This window comes from Anser cygnoides, chromosome 5, assembly GCF_040182565.1.
Source record: "Anser cygnoides isolate HZ-2024a breed goose chromosome 5, Taihu_goose_T2T_genome, whole genome shotgun sequence".
Classification (NCBI taxonomy): domain Eukaryota; kingdom Metazoa; phylum Chordata; class Aves; order Anseriformes; family Anatidae; genus Anser; species Anser cygnoides.
In genome coordinates, this window is record NC_089877.1 from 29,664,110 (window position 1) to 29,683,614 (window position 19,505).

At 40.1% G+C, this 19,505-nt stretch overlaps 1 protein-coding gene across 1 annotated transcript; it reads left to right on the forward strand.

The window, feature by feature from the left end:
- Positions 1 to 34: 34 nt before the first annotated feature.
- SLC39A9 (solute carrier family 39 member 9) lies at positions 35 to 19,426 on the forward strand. The gene is made up of 7 exons (XM_048065227.2): positions 35 to 327; positions 4,174 to 4,282; positions 8,102 to 8,293; positions 10,638 to 10,706; positions 11,797 to 11,882; positions 14,278 to 14,412; positions 14,702 to 19,426. Exons 1-7 carry the CDS (start codon positions 232 to 234, stop codon positions 14,930 to 14,932), a joined length of 918 nt encoding a protein of 305 aa, XP_047921184.1. The 5' UTR covers positions 35 to 231; the 3' UTR covers positions 14,933 to 19,426.
- Positions 19,427 to 19,505: the final 79 nt, after the last annotated feature.

Sequence of the window (19,505 nt, forward strand, 5' to 3'; positions counted from 1 at the left end):
TCCCGCCTCCGGGTGGCGGGCGGCCGCCATCTTGGAGCCGGGAAGGCCCGGAAGGGGAAGCGCCGCGGTGCCGCTCGGTGAGGGGGCGGCTGAGGGGGAGCCGCTGAGGGGGCAGCCATGGGCCGGGGCCGCGCCTGGGCCCTGGGCGTCCGCACGGGCTGAGGTGAGGTGAGGCGAGGTGAGGCGGGGCTGGGGCGGGCAGCTCGCCGCCGGACCTCGCCGCCAGGCGCCATGGATGACTTCCCTGCCATCTGCCTGCTGTCCCTCGCCATGCTGGTGGCCTGCTATGTGGCGGGCATCATCCCCCTGGCCGTCAACTTCTCCGAGGTGAGGGGGCAGCGCGAGGCGCGGTGCGCTTGTGCTCGTTGGAAACCCGCACGGAGGCCGGGTGAGGGAGCCGAAGCCCGTCGGAGCGCTCCGGCCCCAGGCGGAGCAGAGGCTGAGGCGCGTAGCGGGCAGGGGCGGCGGGAGCCGGGCTTGGTGCTCCTTGCGAGTTTCTGTCAGAAATGCCTGGAGTCCCGGCTTAACTTCTACTGCGCGCCTCAAAGGAGGGCGGCTGTGCGCAGTTCTGCTGCCTCCGGCTGTGTTTCGTGTTGTTCGGAGGTGGTGTTCTTGCCCCGTGTTTGTGTAGGTTATACCCGTTTGTATGGTTGGATCAGGCAGTCCGTGTCTGTTTTGGGACTCCCGGCAGCTGCCGGAATACAGGTCGGTGGGAATCCAGAAACGTGGCACTCGGCATCAACAGCAGTCACACACTTGCCAGCCTTCTGCGTAGGCAGTGCTTTACCAGCAGCACACACGTGTACAAACGAGTTTATCGTGGGCTCATCAACTCTCGGAAATCCTCGATTCGATTTTACACTTGCCGTAAACTTGCTGCTTTAAGGATCTGTCTGCTTTGCTGGTTTAACAACAGAACTGTATCTGTGGAAATGATTTATGTGCGAACACCGGTCCTGGAAGTGTCTGATGAGAAGTTACAATCGCTTTATTTAAAACGGTTGCTTAGGCCCCCTGCTACATGGGTAATTTAAAATCGAAATGGCTGTTTGGGCTGTGCGTTATGTGGTTTGCAAAAAGCTTCATAGGTGGTAATAGAGAAAAATGCCTCCTCCCCCTGGGTACTTATCATGGTTAAGTAGAAAGCAAATTAATGCTGTACATAATAAATCCAGATGATGGAGAACAATAAAATTATTCATTAATTAATGCATTTCTTCAGATGAGTTTAATTGTGGACCTGATGTTTGTTTTGATTTCATATTTGTTTCTATTCTTTTAATTACACTTGAATATTCTTGAAAGTCTGAAGCTCCAATAAAGCCTGGTATAGCTAAACATTAGTGGTAAAAAGATACAGATGAACAGCTCTTTGCTTTATTTCTGCAGGCAGATGCACATTTTCAGTTTAATCCCGATTTACATGAAGTACTCTAGAAGACTGACCTTGGGCCAGAAACCACACTCTACCAGTACTTGAGGCTCTCTGAAGTTGTAGCCTAAATGCTCAAAACAAAAAAAAAAGTTGTTCAGGTAGTTTGAATCTTTTCCTTGGGTAATAAAGACTCACAGTGTTGACTGGAATGGGACTGTTTACTTTTTGCTAGGTCCAAGTAAGAGCTTCAATGACGTGAAGATTTAAACGAAGAAATAACTGAGCTGTGGAACAGCTCGGTGTTTTGAGGAATTTAGGTTTTTCCCTGTACATTTTTTAACAGCATTTACTCTGCTGCTGCTCTTAAGAAGAGACACACAAGTGGGTTTTGGAACCGAAATAGTTTGATTTCCTGGATGCCTGTCTGGATAAGCTGCAGTTATTAGGTAGCTGTATTCACCGTTTTGAAGTATTTCATATTGAAAAAGAAATGCAGACTTCTCTTGAAATAGTAACTTGTTAGTGTTTATTATTTTCATGCATTTTTAAAATTCACAGATGTCCAAATTCAAGCAGTACTCTGTATTTGAAGTAGTACTTGAGATGTTTTTTGGCAAACACACACACACACAGCGTAAGAGAGAATATAGTGCTGCAGTGTAAAACCATTTTGTTTTCATTCTGAAACATCATATTTTGGCAAAGCTACTTTGGGAACAGTGGGTGTGGAAGATAATCTTTTCATCTAGATTGCCACTGTTTAATGATTTATCAACTGTAATTGTCATACATGCAACCGTACCATGCATGTTGATGGAAACTTTACATCTCTTGCATATTAGTACTCACATTTTCCCTGGTGATGCTGTAATTGTTTCCCTATGGTCCCACGTGGCTTGCTTTCAGAAAGCCCGTTGTGCTGTCAAGAGCCTCCTATTTCTTCTATGCCAACATCACCTGTGCAGGCGAGATAAGCGGTGCCTGTCCTTGCGGCGTGTGAGAGGGCAGGTGGCACGACGTGTCTGTGCTACGAGTGGTTTCACAATGTTTGAGCACAGACCTTTGTCTCCAGGGCTCTGGTAGCTAACGTTGCTATTTGGTGGCACGCAGTCCTCTTGTGCGTGGAAGGTGATGGCTCTGCCACAAAACAGGTGATACCCAGTTGTTACGAGGATCCAGTTTTGCGTGGTTACTGTATGCACTGTGTTACAGACTAGCTCAGGAGTGACCTCTGCAAGTTGTCATATTTTGAAGTCTAGCAGACGATGCCTATATAATTGCATTTTCAGCACGTGACTTTGACTCTAGCCTGTCAGTGTTGTGGTCACAGGGAAGCAAAAAGTATAATGAACTGTTCTTATATTGGTAAAACAGAATTCAGTCAAACAGTACCGCAGTTGAGAGAGGGGCAGCATCCCTGGCTTTTTGGTTTTGTTTGGTCCAAAATTAGAATATAACTAGGAAAACAGTCGTTACTTATGGTGTCAAATGTCTACCTACCCATTGTGGTATTTTTTTAAGCATGTAGAAACTTTTCCTGGAGTATAAACTAAACTACTTTTGTTTACTGTACTTTAAAAGCATTAAGTTTATGTAATTTTCGTAAAGATTTAATTACAAATTTGCAAAACCAACCAACTGGCATGTATTTTAAAAGCTCTCTTTGCAGTGGGGACAAGGGATGGCTGTGGTTTGTAATTCTGTGTTATACTTGCTGCATAAAACTTCATTTGATGCCTTTTTGAATACATGGAACACATCATCAGATCTTTCAAATACACAAAAGTACACTTCTCTTTAACTATTTTTTATTCACAACTGTGTTTTTTTAAAAAATAAACTCTCTTCTTCAGTGATACCCTATTAAATACAATGCCATTAAAATATGTCAGTTTTAGGACAGACTTTTGTGCAAGGGTTGTTTTAGAGACTGAAACGTAGTTCATCTCCTATAGCAATCTTATAACAGCTTAACTTGGTTTGTTGTGTCTCTCTAAACTTGTAGGTGAAGGTAGAGCTTTTTTGCTCTAAAATCTTCCTTTTATTTTTTCTGCGGTCCTAAAACTTTTCTTAGCCTTTTTCTGTTATATAAATATAGCTGACTTTGTGGTTTGTACTCTTATTTGACCAACGTATTTGCATTTTTAGAGGCGTTTATATTTTTGTCTCTCTCATTTTTCTTTCTTTTATCTGGCAATTTACTTTATTTATATATCTTCCTTTGTTACTTAGCCTGACTTTTTCAGGAACGGGTCATTTATCCTGTGTTGTGCTGTACCTAGGAGAGGCATTAGGGAACTTGCAGGTTTAAGTAGGTTTCTAGTGGGAAGGGTATTTGATAGCAAACCCAGAGTAGAGATAAAACGTAGAATTGTGAACATGCTCCAATTCAGACATAGTCTCCGTGATCCTTGGTCTCTGCAGGCTTTGCAATTTGAGGTCTTGGGCGCAAATTAGCCCCCAAAAAACATTAGTGTCAATTATGACAATCCTTGCTGTTCTCAAGTATGCACCACTCCACTTCTCTGATGTTGCTAGTCTAATGGGTTGTCTCCAACTTTCATTTCCTATTTCAGTTGTTTGTATTGGACACTGAGTACGTTCACATTTCAGCAAGTTAGAAATATAGGACTATGCAACCAGGTCTCCTGAGTATTAATCAGCAAGAGATTTCGTGGGTCGTTCTCTCTTTTCCACTCCACTTCTTCCCCATCCCCCATTTAACCTCTGTTAATGAGGGAGAGTAAGGGAAGCATTTTCCTTCGTAAAGGTGATACTTGTTTTGTGCTTGCTTGCAGGAGAGATTAAAGTTGGTGACTGTTCTGGGCGCCGGGCTGCTGTGCGGAACTGCCTTGGCCGTCATTGTGCCCGAAGGAGTACATGCACTTTATGAAGACATTTTGGAGGGTAAGAACCAAAACTATGTAGATAGCCATGTTCAAGATAACCTAGGCCATGATTTATTATTTAGTGGGGCCTGTTTGTAGGGCTTTTAAGATAAGATTGGCAGGGGCTTTCACAGTATGACACAAAGCCCACGTACAAATACAGAACTGCCGTAGATAAGATACTGCACGTTTCTGGTGGTTTGGGAGAGGAGTGTGATCAGGCTGGGGATCAGGTGATTCTTGCCGAGCGATCCGGTCGCTTGTGGGTCCAGTGTAACAGACTGCTCGTGGAGCCATAGCCCGTTATGCTGGGTCATGTGTAATGTTTCTTATTGTGGGGAGAGTTAAAGTTTAACTTTCACTGGAACCTCTGATGAGGTGTAGGGATGTCTTTGGGTGAGAATGGACTCATCGACTATTTGCTGTTGCATTTCGTAATGTAGATCGCTTCTCGTTTCAGCAATTGCTGGAAGTGCTTTATGTGTACGTGTTATGCTATGTGTACGTGCCATGTAAGAGTTTTCTCTTTTGAAACTGAAGAACTTACAGAAGTATGGATAGGTTCTCACAAGTGTGGAGAAAGAACACTGGATGGCAGCTGCTGTTCCTGCCCGCAGCAAGCTGGGGGGCTGTTGCAAGCCAGTTAAAATGGTCTGAAGCTGGAACCAAGATACCTTAAGGCACCTGACTGAAAATCGTGGTTACGTGGGGCTAATTTGCAGAGTAGGAGACATTTCTGTCTTGGGTGGTATAAGCACATCTTGTACCCAGAAGTCTTGGAAAATCCTCAGTTTGAGGTTATGACCTTATTTTGAATAGTTGGGGCCCGTTACCTTTGTCTGGAGTGCCCTTTGAATCTTGCTTTATTTTGGCGTGACGTGCTATCACGTTACCTTCTGACAACTTTCTGATTCTGAGCACGCTGGGAAGTATCATACAGACAGTGGTAAACAGCAACAACTTAACAGTCACAGGAGTAAGGCCTATGAAGTTGAGACTAGAAAAATCAGCAATTGTCTGATGTCCCATTGTTCCTAATCTGTAATCGACAGATAATTGTAATACTCTGGTTTCTGTGTGCTATTGCATTTTTCTTATTTCAACAACCTTTTACATTTCTTTTTAGGAGTATGCTTTCATCTATTGTGCTTTAGTTTCCACTAAATTTATGTTGTTTCACTTATTATCTTCTGTTTACTTCAAATCTATAAAATCATCCATTATCAAGAAGTAAAAGAACCTCTGATTATGCTTTTATACTGTACTGTAATTTGTGCACTCTAATGTAGGATGTCTCTAATGAGCTGTAGTTGTGGGTTTGCTCTGCATTCCACTTTAATTCAAAGTAGAATAAATTTTCTTCTAATGATATGGATAGCAGTAAATACAATTACTGTGAATATTTGCATGTTTTTCACTAAATGTGGTGTACTGTTCACGTATAATATCTACATCCAGATGTTTAGAGCTGTTAATCTATATTTTTTATATTATATTATCAGGGGAAATGTCAGAAGTATTTACCTAGTAAAAAAGATTTTTTTTTTTCCTGTGAATGACTTCAGGCTCAATTCCGAGCTCACAGTATTATGAGTGAAGTGATTCTGTCTGTAAGGAAATGTGTAAGTGACACTAAGAGAATGATCTCTTCCAGATAATTCTGCTTTCTGTAGTCTTCTTTGTATTTTAATTTTGCCCAACACATTGCACTTGCTAATCAAATCCTAAGTCATTGTTTTCATTTCTTGTAGGTGCAAGAGAGAACGAGATTTTATTTATTTTTATATTGCAGAGAGGCAAAAATCACAGATGTTACGGCTTTACCTACAAAAATACTTGTGATACCTTTCTTAGAGAAGTAGGATATTCAAAGTTAAGCTTAAGATTCTTAGAACTTATCGGCTTTCAGTACAGCTCTTGCAACTGCACCCATTTACGTCACTAAGTCTAGAAAGGTGCTGAAGGGAACGCCGAGGCTTAAGGCTGTATATGGTTTACACACACATGTATGTACATATATGGGCTGTGTTTGCCCAGTTCCAAGTGTAATTTAACTCTGGTTGCCTGTTATCAGAACAAGAGTTTGCCATTGTTACAAAAGTCACTTACCGCTCTGTATTTTCCCCCAGGCTGCAGAATAAATAACTGCTCATTTTTTGACCTTTTAGGCTGCAGTGAGAGCAAACAGCATGCCATGATTCAGATTAGTATTTGCTCCTAAACCTATTTATGCACGTATGTACGTAGTGAAACCAAGTATTACCAATACATAAAATTCCTTGGTGACTGTGGTCCTTTGCTTTAACTGGTGAAACTGCCTGACTGCGGTTGCTGTGAATTACCCACAACGTCTAGCATCTTGAAATAATCTGAAGCAATGTTATCTTTTTTATAGAGATGGCAACAATATTGTTTGGTCCAAATTGATTTATTGGTTGATCTTGTGCAGCAAAGTGAGGTGTGTGAAGTCTTTCGATCAGCCAGCCTATTCTAATGCTCTTTGTCTGTAGTAATGGCGTGGTGCCAACATCTTGTGCAGGAGGGTGGTACGACTGAGGCAAATCCAAGAACGTGTGAATACTCCCAGCATAAAGACGAGTTGAATCAGTCACGTTTTTACTGTTGGTGTCTAAAACTTCAGAAGTTGCCAACCAAAAACCTCTCAAAAATGACAGTTTTGCTTTTGTCACTTATACCGCAGATGTTAGAAAAGGAGTAATGTGCTGTGCTCCATTTTGTTTGTTGCCGTTTTTTTTTAAAAAGGGTGATTGATATTATACTATTTTTTTAGGTAGCAGCATATCTAGAGTAAACCTTAAAAATGCAGACAGATTTTGCATTGAAGTGTAGTGATTATTCTTGTCTAAATTTGTTACATCCTTACCTTGATTCAGGCACAACAAATTGGCTCTTCGGAAGTCAGAAAGCTTTCCAGAGCTGAATGATAATTCCTTCCAAGCCTGTGCCTGTTCTCATACTGAGAAAACATTGGTTGCTTTTAGACTAGTGAAACAATCTAGTTAATATTCTACTTTCTTAAGTACTGTATGCTAATCCTGTTAGTCCTTTTTACCCTTAAATGAGATTAAAATTAAACTAAAATCAGTAACATTTTTTACGGTGAAGACTTCAGAATTTCTGATGGAAACTGATGGAAATTTCTGATGCAAGTGAGAATTTCTGATGGAAACTTGCTTAATCAGTGCTGTTTCTTATTCCTGATCTTTGCTTGTACCTTTCTAACAGTGTATTTCTTTATGTCTAGGCCTTCCTTCTGCCAACAGCAAATTTTTCACTTAAGATTCTTCTGATAAGATTCTTCACTTATTAGCTGGAAACTGGTTTAACTTTGTTAAACCAGACAAATGTCTGGGGCCTACAAGAAAGCAGGAGAGGAACTCTTACCAGGGGTGTAGTGATAGGACAAGGAATAATGATTTTAAACTAAAAGAGGGTAGATACAGATTGGGTATTTGAAAGAGATTCTTTGCTAGGAGGGCAGTGAGGCACTGGAGCAGGCTGCTCAGAGAAGCTGTGGATGCCCCATCCCTGGAGGTGTTCAAGGCCAGGCTGGATGGGGCTTGGAGCAACGTGGGCTGGTGGGAGGTGTCCCTGCCCATGGCAGGGGGTTGGAGTTAGGTGATCTTTAAGGTCCCTTTCAACCCAAAGCATTGTATGATTCTATGAAATGTGTGCTATCCTAGGAAACGGGGCTAAGTAAAAACTTTAAACAATGATTTCTGTGTGTTGTCTAAGAATGTATGAGGAATGTTTTGAGAAAAGTGACCACGCCATGTTTTGTCCACTGTCTCGTAATCTGTTTGTTTGGCTGCCGCAGGGAAGCATCACCCGGTGAGCGAGATGCAGCACGTGGTGGAGTCTGAGAAGGTCGCAGAAATCCCGGTTGTACATGAGTATGGCCACGACCATTCCAGGTTGCACGCCTACATTGGTGTTTCTCTTGTCCTTGGCTTTGTCTTCATGCTTCTGGTTGACCAGATAGGCAGCTCTCATGTGCACTCTACAGATGGTAAGTAAAGAGACATTCAGTTAGTCTTGCTAATTAGTTCTAATTAGCAAGGTGTGACTTTTTTCAATGCTATCGGGATTTAATTTGACCAGTCACGTCCAGAATTTCAGTAGGTGCTGTACAAACATAAAGCAGGATCTGTGTGAAATGTTTGTGCTGGAAACCTGTCTTGGAATCCAGCATAATTTGAGAGCTTGCTTCATTAATGTGAAATAACTGCAGGCACGTGTAGTGTGGTGGTGGAGGGTGACTTGACACTTGAGTTATTGTCTGGTTTACAGTATCGCCTATAGGGGGTTTCTTTGGCTTTCCCCAAAACGTCAGGTTAGTCTTACCATCATTATTTTTCCTACTTAATTGTCATACATGTAGCTAAAATTTGCAAAAACCAAAAAATTATCACAAGTAAGACTGCAGAAAGAACTACGTTTAAGCTCTGGTCCTTACTGTAACTGCACGGCTGAGCTCCTGTATTAGTCTACAGCCTCACTTGAAAATGCTTCCTGCGAAGTCCAAAGATTTCTCAACTTGTTGCAAGATTCTCAAAATGCCCACAGTTGCCCTTGTTTCTTGCTGCAGCTTCACATCCAGACTCTAGCTTAAAATGCACCAAAGGTATTTTGTCATTGAGAAAGGCATTTATTGCCTCGGGCTGCTCATTTTTTCCCCACGTAGTCTCTTCTGTTAGTAGAATTTGCCCCTCCAAAATTAAGGAACACACACACCACAGCAAAGAAGGAGCTGGGGGGGAAATGTTTTGTTTGCATCCTTAGCAGTTCATGGTGCAGCTGCACAAATGCTTGTATGGGGTCAGTGTGATGGGACAGTTATGAGGCAAGTTCAGGGGCTGTGTGTCATTTCACGCCGTTTCAGAAGCATAAGTGGAGCCACAGGCATGGTAGCTCACTTCCTTGGATTTTCAAGGAAAACCTTGCTAGTAAGGATGACAAAGGGACGTGGGTGAGCCACTGCCAGGAAAATCAGTGGCTTGTACAGATTATGACCCTTTTCCATGTCTCTATTTAGAACAAATAGGGCAAAATTGGCTGTGGTCTGTGTTAAGAGATGCACAGTATGAAATCGGTTATTAAGGAAAGCTTTGTCTTGTTTTTACCCCTATCACAGGAGATGTAGTAATGTTTTTGTAGTGTTTCCTAAAGCTACTGAAGAAAAATATTTCTCATTTGAACCAGTGCCTGGTAGTTTTTCCTTTTCCATGTAACTAGATTTTACTTTCTCTAAACTAGAAAAATTCTGTAGGCTGGAAGGAGGTACGAACTTAAATGCGACCGTCCCTTTGAATTCTAGTTCTGATCAATCAATGCAGTTGAAGAACTTGAGAAAACGTGTTTTGTGACTGATCTCCTGTTCTGACATGAGTATACCAGCACAGTCATCCCGTGCAATTGCTCACATAGGTTCTCCTTGATTCAGAAGACCAATCTGTTGGAAGAGAGTACGTTAATTTATTTAGCCAGCTCACTTCCGTGATGTGAGACTGCAGGAAGGGGACAGGCAGGAGAAAAGGAACACTATTTTTCTCTTCTGGCAGCAGTGCAGACTTGTTAAAATAGCTGTGTAAGCATGCTTGCAGTATAATTAAATAACTCCTGTTGAACTATTCTGGAATAAAACAGTTGAATAATATGCTCCTATATTTGCATAGGACTTATCACTGTGATAAACAGTGCAGCTTCCTCGTATCACTTTCACTGCTGCTTGCAATAACAGTGGAAATATGGGCTGGTCTGTATAATTATTTAACATGAAAGCATCCTCAGAGTAGTTGTCAAACAGCTGCAGTCAAAACACTGGGTCAGGAAAACTACTGAAATCTTTGCAACTGCCCCCACAAGAAGTAGAATTTATTGCTTACTGGGAATTCCCAGAGAATCAGTTCAACAGGGACTGTCGCAGATTTTTCACCTGAAGGAAAACTGGGCTGGGGGGTGGGGAGGGGGAAGCATCCTGACCGTTGGTGTAACTCGAGTTCGGGATCTGAAAGCTAGATTTTCTTCCCCTTGGTAGCAAAGAACTTCAAGGTTTGGTTTCAGGAGCTTAAGAAAAACAGCCAGCACTGCCTGTATCAGTGATCCTGTAAGTTGCAAAGAATAGTCTATGATTCTGTTACTTGTTGATGGAACTTAGGGCGATTTGAAGGTGTTAAGTGTCAAACTATTTTATAATAAATTTAATGCAGAAATACAAGAGCTGTTAGTTTTGAGTATAGCTGCCTGAACCGCTTATCACAGGTAAGTGATGTGCAGTGGTACTTACAATTTTTCTTCCAGCGTAATTTGTGTATTTGTTCTCATTATGTTTGCCTGCCTTATGACCATTTCAGATCCAGAAGCTGCTAGATCGGGCAACTCCAAGATCACCACAACACTGGGATTAGTGGTCCATGCTGCAGGTAATGAGGGACCTCTTGTTAGAACTTGAGGGCTTCTGTTGCTCTGTGGCGTGTCCCTAGGTGCGATAGAAACACTTGCATTTTGGTTTTGAAGGTGGCTTTTTTATAAACAAAAAAAGAGGGGAAAGAACTAAGGCTTTTTACCAGAAGTGGCTAAGAAAACATACTCCAGTACTCAGAATGTTTCAGAGAATTTTGAGTGCTGTGTTTTCCCTTCTTTATTTTTCCAATCTAAAAATTGTGTGACGCTTTCTGCCTGTCCTTTGCTGGCTGCTGTAGCTGCAGAATTTCAATACATGCTTACACATTTGATACATAGTATGAAACACCTTTGGGTTTCTTGTCAGTAGAGATGTGTTTTTAAAAAAAAAAAAAAATATCATGTGGAAAAAGGAAATTTTAGGGTGGAGCTTAAAGGTTTGACTGAAACATTTATGTTGACTTGCAGGGATTGAAAAAATGAAGCATGTATTGCAGTCAGCCCATGTTCCTGTTGTAATCCTTTATTATATATCCATAGTGTAAATATGGTGCCTTTAATCTCTTCTGCTGACAGCTACTGTGTAAATGTCTTAATTTTGATCAAAAGGTATTTCACTAAACAAAGTGTCTATATAGTACGGATTAATACGGTATCTATTTCCTATTTCATTTAGACAATAAAATTGTTAAATGGTACTAAAATTATTTAAACAGTCGTTTAAAGAGTAGTAATTAAAGTTCTTTTAATGTTAAGAATCTAAAGCAGCTTTTTAAAATTTATACAGACAGCATTTCTACAACAGAAAACTAAAATTAGTAATCTTGTTACCTGATTATAATTTGTCAGACTTAGTCAGTGCTGTATACATTCTCATTATAATTTTTATGGTCTTGGGGAAAGTGATACAGCTCCTGTTGTGGGTTGTCTGAAATCCTCAAATTGTTTTACCTGAAGAAACAAAGGGGAATGAATTATGTGTTGGGCTGGTTTATTTAATAGTATTTTGAGTAACAGGACTTCTCGAATGTTTTGTGATCCCAGCCATTATGGGGGGGCAGCTGAAATTTATGTGGAGGAATAATCCAGGAACTTTTACTTCTCTTTCAGCCGATGGTGTTGCGTTGGGTGCAGCAGCTTCTACTTCTCAAACTAGTGTCCAGTTGATAGTGTTTGTTGCAATTATGTTGCACAAGGTAAGTCAACAACCGAAAATCTGTTCTTTATTCATTAAAAGACTGTTAAAGCATACAGACATTACTAAAGATCTTAAATTTCCTTGATGGTGTAATCTGGAAGTGTTATCCCATTGAAATGAACAGGTTAGCAGGGACCAAAAAGCACTGGTATGATGTATGACAGAATAGTAAATGATGGATGTAAGTCTGAATGAGGTGCAAATGAGAAGAAATTCAGACTTCTTACTGCCTAATTTATCTGCAGTCGTTGGGAGGAGTCTCCCAAATGCAGGGACAGAAGAACAGCTCATTAAGAAATATAGCAGCTTCACCTTACTTTTTATGAAACAAGGTGTTTTGGTGTTCTTTTAGCTAGTATTTTTGGTGGGGAGGGATGGGTTTTTCTTTTTCTTTTTTTTTTTTTTTAAGGAATCTTGTTGTTATAAAAGGTGTTTTCAAACAAGTTCTGCATGGTGGACTACAGGATTATATGTTAGTATTTTCAAGGACACAAACTTTTATGCTGTTACACAGCTTTTTTTTTTACACTGTTCACATCTTTTTTACCTCTGTTCTCAAAAAAAAAAATAGGAAGGATATTCATGTTATGAAGGGTTTCACAGTGTGTGGGGTTAGTCTTTCAAAACTACATAATATTGGAGGGCTAAAAAATAACTTCTGATTACTTGTGTTACTGTAGTAGCTTCAACATCAATCATGACACTTCTGTAGGAAAAACTTTGAAACGTTTTGTTAATGATAACAGGCAAGCAGTGAAGATGGAAAGATCTTTTTTCCTTAATGTTTATGCAAAGATTGGCTATATAAGTGTGCTGATGCACATGACTTATGGCAGTGCATACGTATATTACAGTAGTTAGTCATACGTTTATGCAGGCACAATTTTGTATTATTGTATGTCCCAAATGTTAGGAAATTCAGGTTTAGTACATCTTCTGTTCAATGTTCATGCAATAAACCATTCTTTATGTAAACCTCTTTAAAGGTGGTGATAACAGTGTCACATGTTGATGTGAAGCTTATTTCACAGCTAATGCCAAACATAATTTTTCATTTTTTATTTGTAATGTTCAAATTAACTGACTTCTTAAATTTTGCAGTTGCACAATTTTAAAAGAAAATTTTTCTCCAAAAGATTATCAAGAAATATGTGATATTGGAAGAGTATATCTTTTGTGGTCGTTTTTTGGATTCTTTTCTTCTGATCCAGATTGATGCTCGTCTTTCTCACTTTTTCCCCTCATTTTCTTTCTTTAAGTTTTTTTTTTTTAAAAAAGGAGAGACTCTGCACATAAAACTAGCTCTAATACATTTTAGTTTGTCTTGAGTAGTACTGTCAGGGTGGAGTTGTATTGTCTTTATGTGAGTAAAAATACAGTAAACTCTATGAGCAGGACAGCTGCACCTTGTGAATAAGAAACTGGATGTTAGTGGGGGGGATAGAAAAGTATTTGCTTCACAGTGGGAATAGAAATATAACTGAATGATGAACAAACCAAAGGAGCTGTTCAGTCTCTGTTCATTTGCTCTCTCTCTTTGGGAATCTTTTCCCTTCCAGGTTAAATTGTAGAATTTTTCTGCTTCAGCTTTATTTAAAAAAAAAAAAAAAAAAGAATAATCTAAGAATGCATAATATCAGGATGGAAAAAAAAAGAAATTACAGAAGTTAATGGAAATTTAGGGTTTATAGCAACCGCTCAAGTCAGAATGAACACCTGAGCATTTATGACTACACAAATATCTTTACTTCTGGTACCTTTCCCAGCATTGCACTAATAGAATAGCATTGCGCATCTATAACTGCAGTCCTCGTTCTAGAATCAGCATGAGAACAGTCTCAACTCTTGTTTCTATCCCTTCTTTTTGCAAAGAAATAATTGACAATATGAGTAGAGCAATCCATATCTGTGAGTCTGCAGTTGGAGATCATTTCATTAATTTCTTCTTTAGAAACTCTTAAAATGTGTTGCTACCCCAAAAAAGATGGGTCATAAAACAGGGCTAGGACTGCAGTTTGCTGAGATGGACAGGATTTTCTTAATTCACAGTTTTTTTAATTCACATTTCTTCTTCTATGGAGACCTTCAAATATTTTTCTGTGTCTTATGGCAACACAAATAAATAAAATAGTTTGTAGGCTGATGAAAATACGAAATGTCATTTACTTGAATGATAGGCACAACATGGCTTCCCATCAGGTAGTGTTCTTAAGGCAGAGTATTGTATAGGATTCTGTTTATCTGGGTTAACTGAAACATACAAGTGCCTTCCCTGAATTTCTTTGAAATCTGTGCATTCCAGTGAAGTAAGTCATATTTCAACTTAATCTTTATCGCGTATTTCAGGTAATTTAAGAAGGAATTGTATTACCACTAAAAACTGTTCTTTGCAGGCACCAGCTGCCTTTGGCCTGGTTTCCTTCCTGATGCATGCTGGGCTGGAACGGAATCGAATTAGAAAACACTTGCTGGTCTTTGCGTTGGCAGCACCTGTTATGTCCATGGTGACATACCTGGGGCTAAGCAAGGTAGGTCTGAGATGTTTGTCCTGCCCAAAACAGCTTAGTGGTGGAGTTAAGGGAAATGAATGTCATACAAGGTTCGTAATTCGTTGTCTCCCATCAGCTTTATAATGTCACTATCCCCATGTGAGGTGGAAGACATTAAGCAACATACTAAACTATTGTCACTGTGAGAGAACGAGAGTTGATAGAAGTCTTACTTTGTCTGGACCTTTATAGAATTGTTTTATTATTGATTGAAGAACTTCTGCTCATCTCCATTTTTTGCTATTTGTGCTTTTTTCCTATTTCACAGAGTAGCAAAGAAGCCCTTTCAGAAGTCAATGCCACCGGAGTTGCTATGCTTTTTTCTGCTGGGACTTTTCTTTACGTTGCCACAGTTCACGTCCTCCCAGAAGTAGGAGGAATTGCTCATAGCCACAAACCTGAATCAACTGGAGGAAAAGGACTCAGCCGTCTGGAGGTGGCAGCCCTAGTCTTAGGATGCCTTATTCCTCTAGTTTTGTCCATTGGACACCATCACTAAGAGCGCGAATTTCACCGTTCTCCTCCTTGATCTGACATGAGCAGTAAATGTCGGCTGCTCCCTTTATCACTGTCTGTCTTATCCATCATCCATCCCACCTACTTTATGGAGTTCAGAGGGAACCTTGATTGCAAAATGAGGAATACTGGGAAAATTTTTAGTGTAGCAAAATGTACTTTGGCAGCCGGACATAAATTCTGTGTAACTTTTCTGAAGACATTTGCTATTTTAATTGTTACTTCTGGCCCTATTCTCAGGGAAGATGGAATTTGGAGTTTGAGAAAGGTGAGTGGGGAAGAACATAGCGACTCATCATGAAATTGCAATCACCAAAGTATCCTGCAGTTCAGCTTTCAAAGCTGAGAGCAAAAACAAAGGATGGCTGCCTTTTGAGAGGTTGAAGTCTTCTTACTAATGAAGAAGGGGGCTCTCCCCCATTGGTTCCGTGTTGTCTTGGCAACGTGAACGGTTCTTGTAATGTTTGTCATTAATTGTATTGCGAACGCGGGCTGCTCAGAATTCTGGACAACAGTGCTGTTGTGACAGAGGTGTCATTGATAGGAAGGAAATGCTATAGAGAAAGCGTAGGATTAGAGTAGGAAATCAGCTGGTTAAGAGTGCGCAAATGAATTTTGCAGTGTATTCCATTATTTAAGGGATAGAAGCAAGGAGAGTATCGTTTTGATTATTTATGCAATTGTTAATAAGTTTTAAACAGGCAGTATTTACTGGGAGATGGTCTTCCACCAAGTAAAGCATAGGCACCAAAAATGTTAGCGGGAATTAGGTATTTGTAACTGTGATTACACTACTGCTACTCCTGAGAGAGATCTGTGTTGTCCTTTGAAATCCACGTGTTCTGGGCTCTGAGGAGTAAAAATCTGATGGAAGCACCTGTTGAGGGACCAGAGAACTTTACTAGCTCATTTTCAAGAGTCTAAACCACTGAAATCAGTGGTGTGTGTGTTTCTCATTAAATAAAATGTATTAAGGCTAACATAACAAGATCTATAGATAAATATTTATGTTACAGGTAGAGTACAAAGTGTTTCTAAAGCAGTTCTAAACAAACAAACAAACAAAAGAACAAGCAAGCAAGAAAAACCTGGTGGGTTTCCAGTGGACCTGTTAGGCGTTTCGCCTTTCCTTTGGGAATCCTGCTTTCACCTTTTACTGATAGTCATTAGATTCGGTGAATCTACTTGAAGACTTATGGCCAACTGCTGACGCCTCTCACTGCAGATGGGTGATAAAAGATCCATCCCTTTCCAAGCCACAGCATTTTCTTGTCAGGCACCTTTTCTCTTATGCAAATTATATTACACTTTAATAACTGTAGTGCATTGAAAAGTCAGGAATGCTTGATGTGCACAGACTCAACATAAAATTCTTTCTTTAGGGGAAAATTTTTAATGCTGTACCCTTTTTGAGCTATACTTTTTCTGCAGTTTTTAAAGCTAACATTGCCAAATAAATTTTTTTTTTTTTAAATGGATTTTCAAAGCCTGAAATATCTTTCCTGAAGTGCTTATTGTTTCAATTTGAATGAGCGTGTCTTTCTTCATGCCATTTATTGCTTATACTACGCAGGCCGTTGTGCCTTTTAACTTCTTTTGCATTTTTGTCACCATCCTGTTTGTCTAATAGCCCAGTAATGGGCATGGCCTGGCTCTCGGCCTAGTGATGCTCCGTCTGTTGGCTTTGTAACAGTGCAGGCGTATCCCAGGAGCGTACCTAGTATTGATCCCCAGGAGTGCTTGTTCATTTGTGTATTTTACAATATAATAGGTGAACTTGAAAAGTTCATTGAAAGCATTGAAAAATGACTAGAAATGATCTTCTCCCACAAGATACTATTTTCAGATAGAACTTCAGGCCTAAACAAGCATCTTTGGCATTAGAGCTTCAAAAGTTAATCCTGTTTTGAACAGCCACTGCAAAATTAGTGATGCAGATGAGATCCTCTGCTGCACGTCCTTAATCTGTTTTTACAACATACATATGCAACTAGTAACTTACTAGTTGTTACCTGTTAAAAGGTTCAGTGAACAGGTTACTGACGCGTGCAAGTGATATATAGGGGTATTTACACCAGAGCTCCCGGTGTTCTTCCTGATTTCCCTTTAATTATCTTCTTCCTTCGTAATGTCACTATTTTACCTTGATTTAACCCTTCCTTTTGTTTCCAGAATCTGAAGAGTTTGTGAGATCTGTAAAAAAAAAAAAAAAAAAAAAAAAAAAAAAAAAATGCAAGCAGGAAATAACTTAGAGCAGCAACAGATGCTTACATTTTGTAGAACAGCAGTTTTGAAAGTGGAGGCTATCTGCCTAAGTATGCAAGGTGAGTCCTTCTCCCACCAGACCTGAAACAGTTTTCATATTGAGGGGTGAGGTCTGATTCTTGAAAACTGATCCAAAGAGCAAACCTTAATAAGCCTGATGAATGTACGTGAGTGCTGATTCATGATGGATGATGCTGGCATGCCGCAGGCTGTAGGGAAGCTGTTCTAACTTGCAGTGTTCTGGGAGAAACTTGAGTTTCTCAAATACTGGTCCAGCAGCCCGTATGTGGAAAACATTTGGACTGGAGTCCCAGTGGCAGAAAAGTACTATGCTCTTTTATTTTTTTATTTATCTAGAGCCACATTTTATCATCTGCCATTTGCACAGGAACCCTGACTCCGCTAGTTACACTTGTATCCTGACACTGTTCCTCTTCAGCCTTCCTTATTTTGTACACAACAGTTGCAGCAGTTTGGGGGTGCAGATAGTACTTTTTTATATGGATGAGCGTTTGCTTCACTGCTGGTGTAACCTCTAGCATATTAATCATAACAGGTGCTACTGGTGAGAAGTCTTGTCATCTTTGGTTTTTCCCCATCCCTTAGGCCGTGTTTCTTTTGATGGGGCAGCTACCAGGAATGGTAATACTCAATCATTCATGAACTATAGAGGCCAAGTTAGAGCAGCAGGTGAGGGATATATAAAGTCAAAACATTGACAATTTGAAATTGGTGCAAAAAAAAAGCCTGATAAAACGTAGCTTTCGCTTTGGCACTCAATTATGTGATATAAGACTTCTGTGAAAGTTCTTCTTATCTATTTGGAAGTAGTGTTTCCTTTTCGCTGCCTCTGTTATCTCTGTGTTGAACTGTTATTTTCAGTTACGTAGCTGAAATTGCAATGACTAAGGAAGATTCTGGATATGTCATAGGGAGGATACAAAATCTTAAATGACCAAACCTTTTCAAATCATTAGGTCCACGTGGAGGATTATTCTCTAGAAGCAGAGTATTTTAATGAGGTAAATAAAATATCACGTTTTATCATATCCCTTTTCTTACCTATCTCCCATCTGTCACAATAAATCCAAGCACTGCGTGTAGTCAAGGCCATCTGGTGTAATTTTCTGCTCCTCAGGGGACCTTGCTGCAAGCAAATTCCTCTTTACTCTCCCTGTAATAGCCATCTCTGCCCGTGTTTCTGCTGTGAGGTAGGTGGCAGTAGGAATAGCAGGTAGCACTTTAACGAAGTGCCAGGCATTTCCTTTCTTTCTTCTGTAAATCCCTCTAGGAAACCTATAATCTTCTCATCACTTTTTTTTCCCCAGTTAATGACTTCTTAATTGGCAGTAGGAATTGGACTAAAGCTGTGTTTCTCTTCGTCCCAGTGTGTTCAGGTACTTTCCCTACTGCTCTAATTCTTCTATTATTCCTTGTGTTTAAAAAAAAAAAAATCTTTTTGTTTTCAGCACCTGGTGGCAGATGCAGAAGCTGCTCTGGCATTAACTTGTGTGAGGAAGGTAGATCTGCCACACCGAGACAGGAGGTTTCGATAATTGTTCCCTGTAATTTCAGATGGGCAGGTGTTAAACACAAAAACCCGCTGCTGACTTCTGGTTTCAGAGAGCCATCTCTAGGTGGATTGTGTAAAAGTATGGCATCCAGGAGACCCAGGAATACTGTTTATTTGGGAAAAGTTCAGAGCCTTCAAGGAGCTTTTGAGAGTAGCAGATGTGTCTGTGCGGTACCAGCTCTTGGCAGAGTAACAGAGAGATGCTGTGGAATAAAGGCTGCTGCTGCTCCTGTCCTGTTCTGTGCTGCTTTATGTGGGACTTGGGAGGGAGAGGAGGAAGTGTGTTCTTTTGGGGTGGGAGGAGGAGGAGTGGTGTGGTGGGGAAGTTTGAGTTTCAGATTTCTGTTCACCTCAAATTTAAAAAACAACAAAACAAACAACCCTTTTATTTCTAATTTTCTTTTTATTAAATCTCTTAGCAGCCTTGGCTTTCCAGGGAAGAACATTGCGTGGTCATTGCTGTTTACCTGACTCCTTGTATGGAACTGTAATTTTAATGTCTCTTTTTTCAAACCATTTGTACACAAAATCATTCCATGAATGGCTGCCTTATAATTTTTCCACTTTAATTGTGAATGGTTAAAATAATGTTGCAGTTTTCAATTTGTTTTATTATATTAAATTTTTACTAGGTGCAGAGCTTCAGAGTTGGCTTTTCATTTATTGCATGGGGTTTTGTGACAGCTCGAACAAAGAGAAATGACAGTCTTAAATGGGA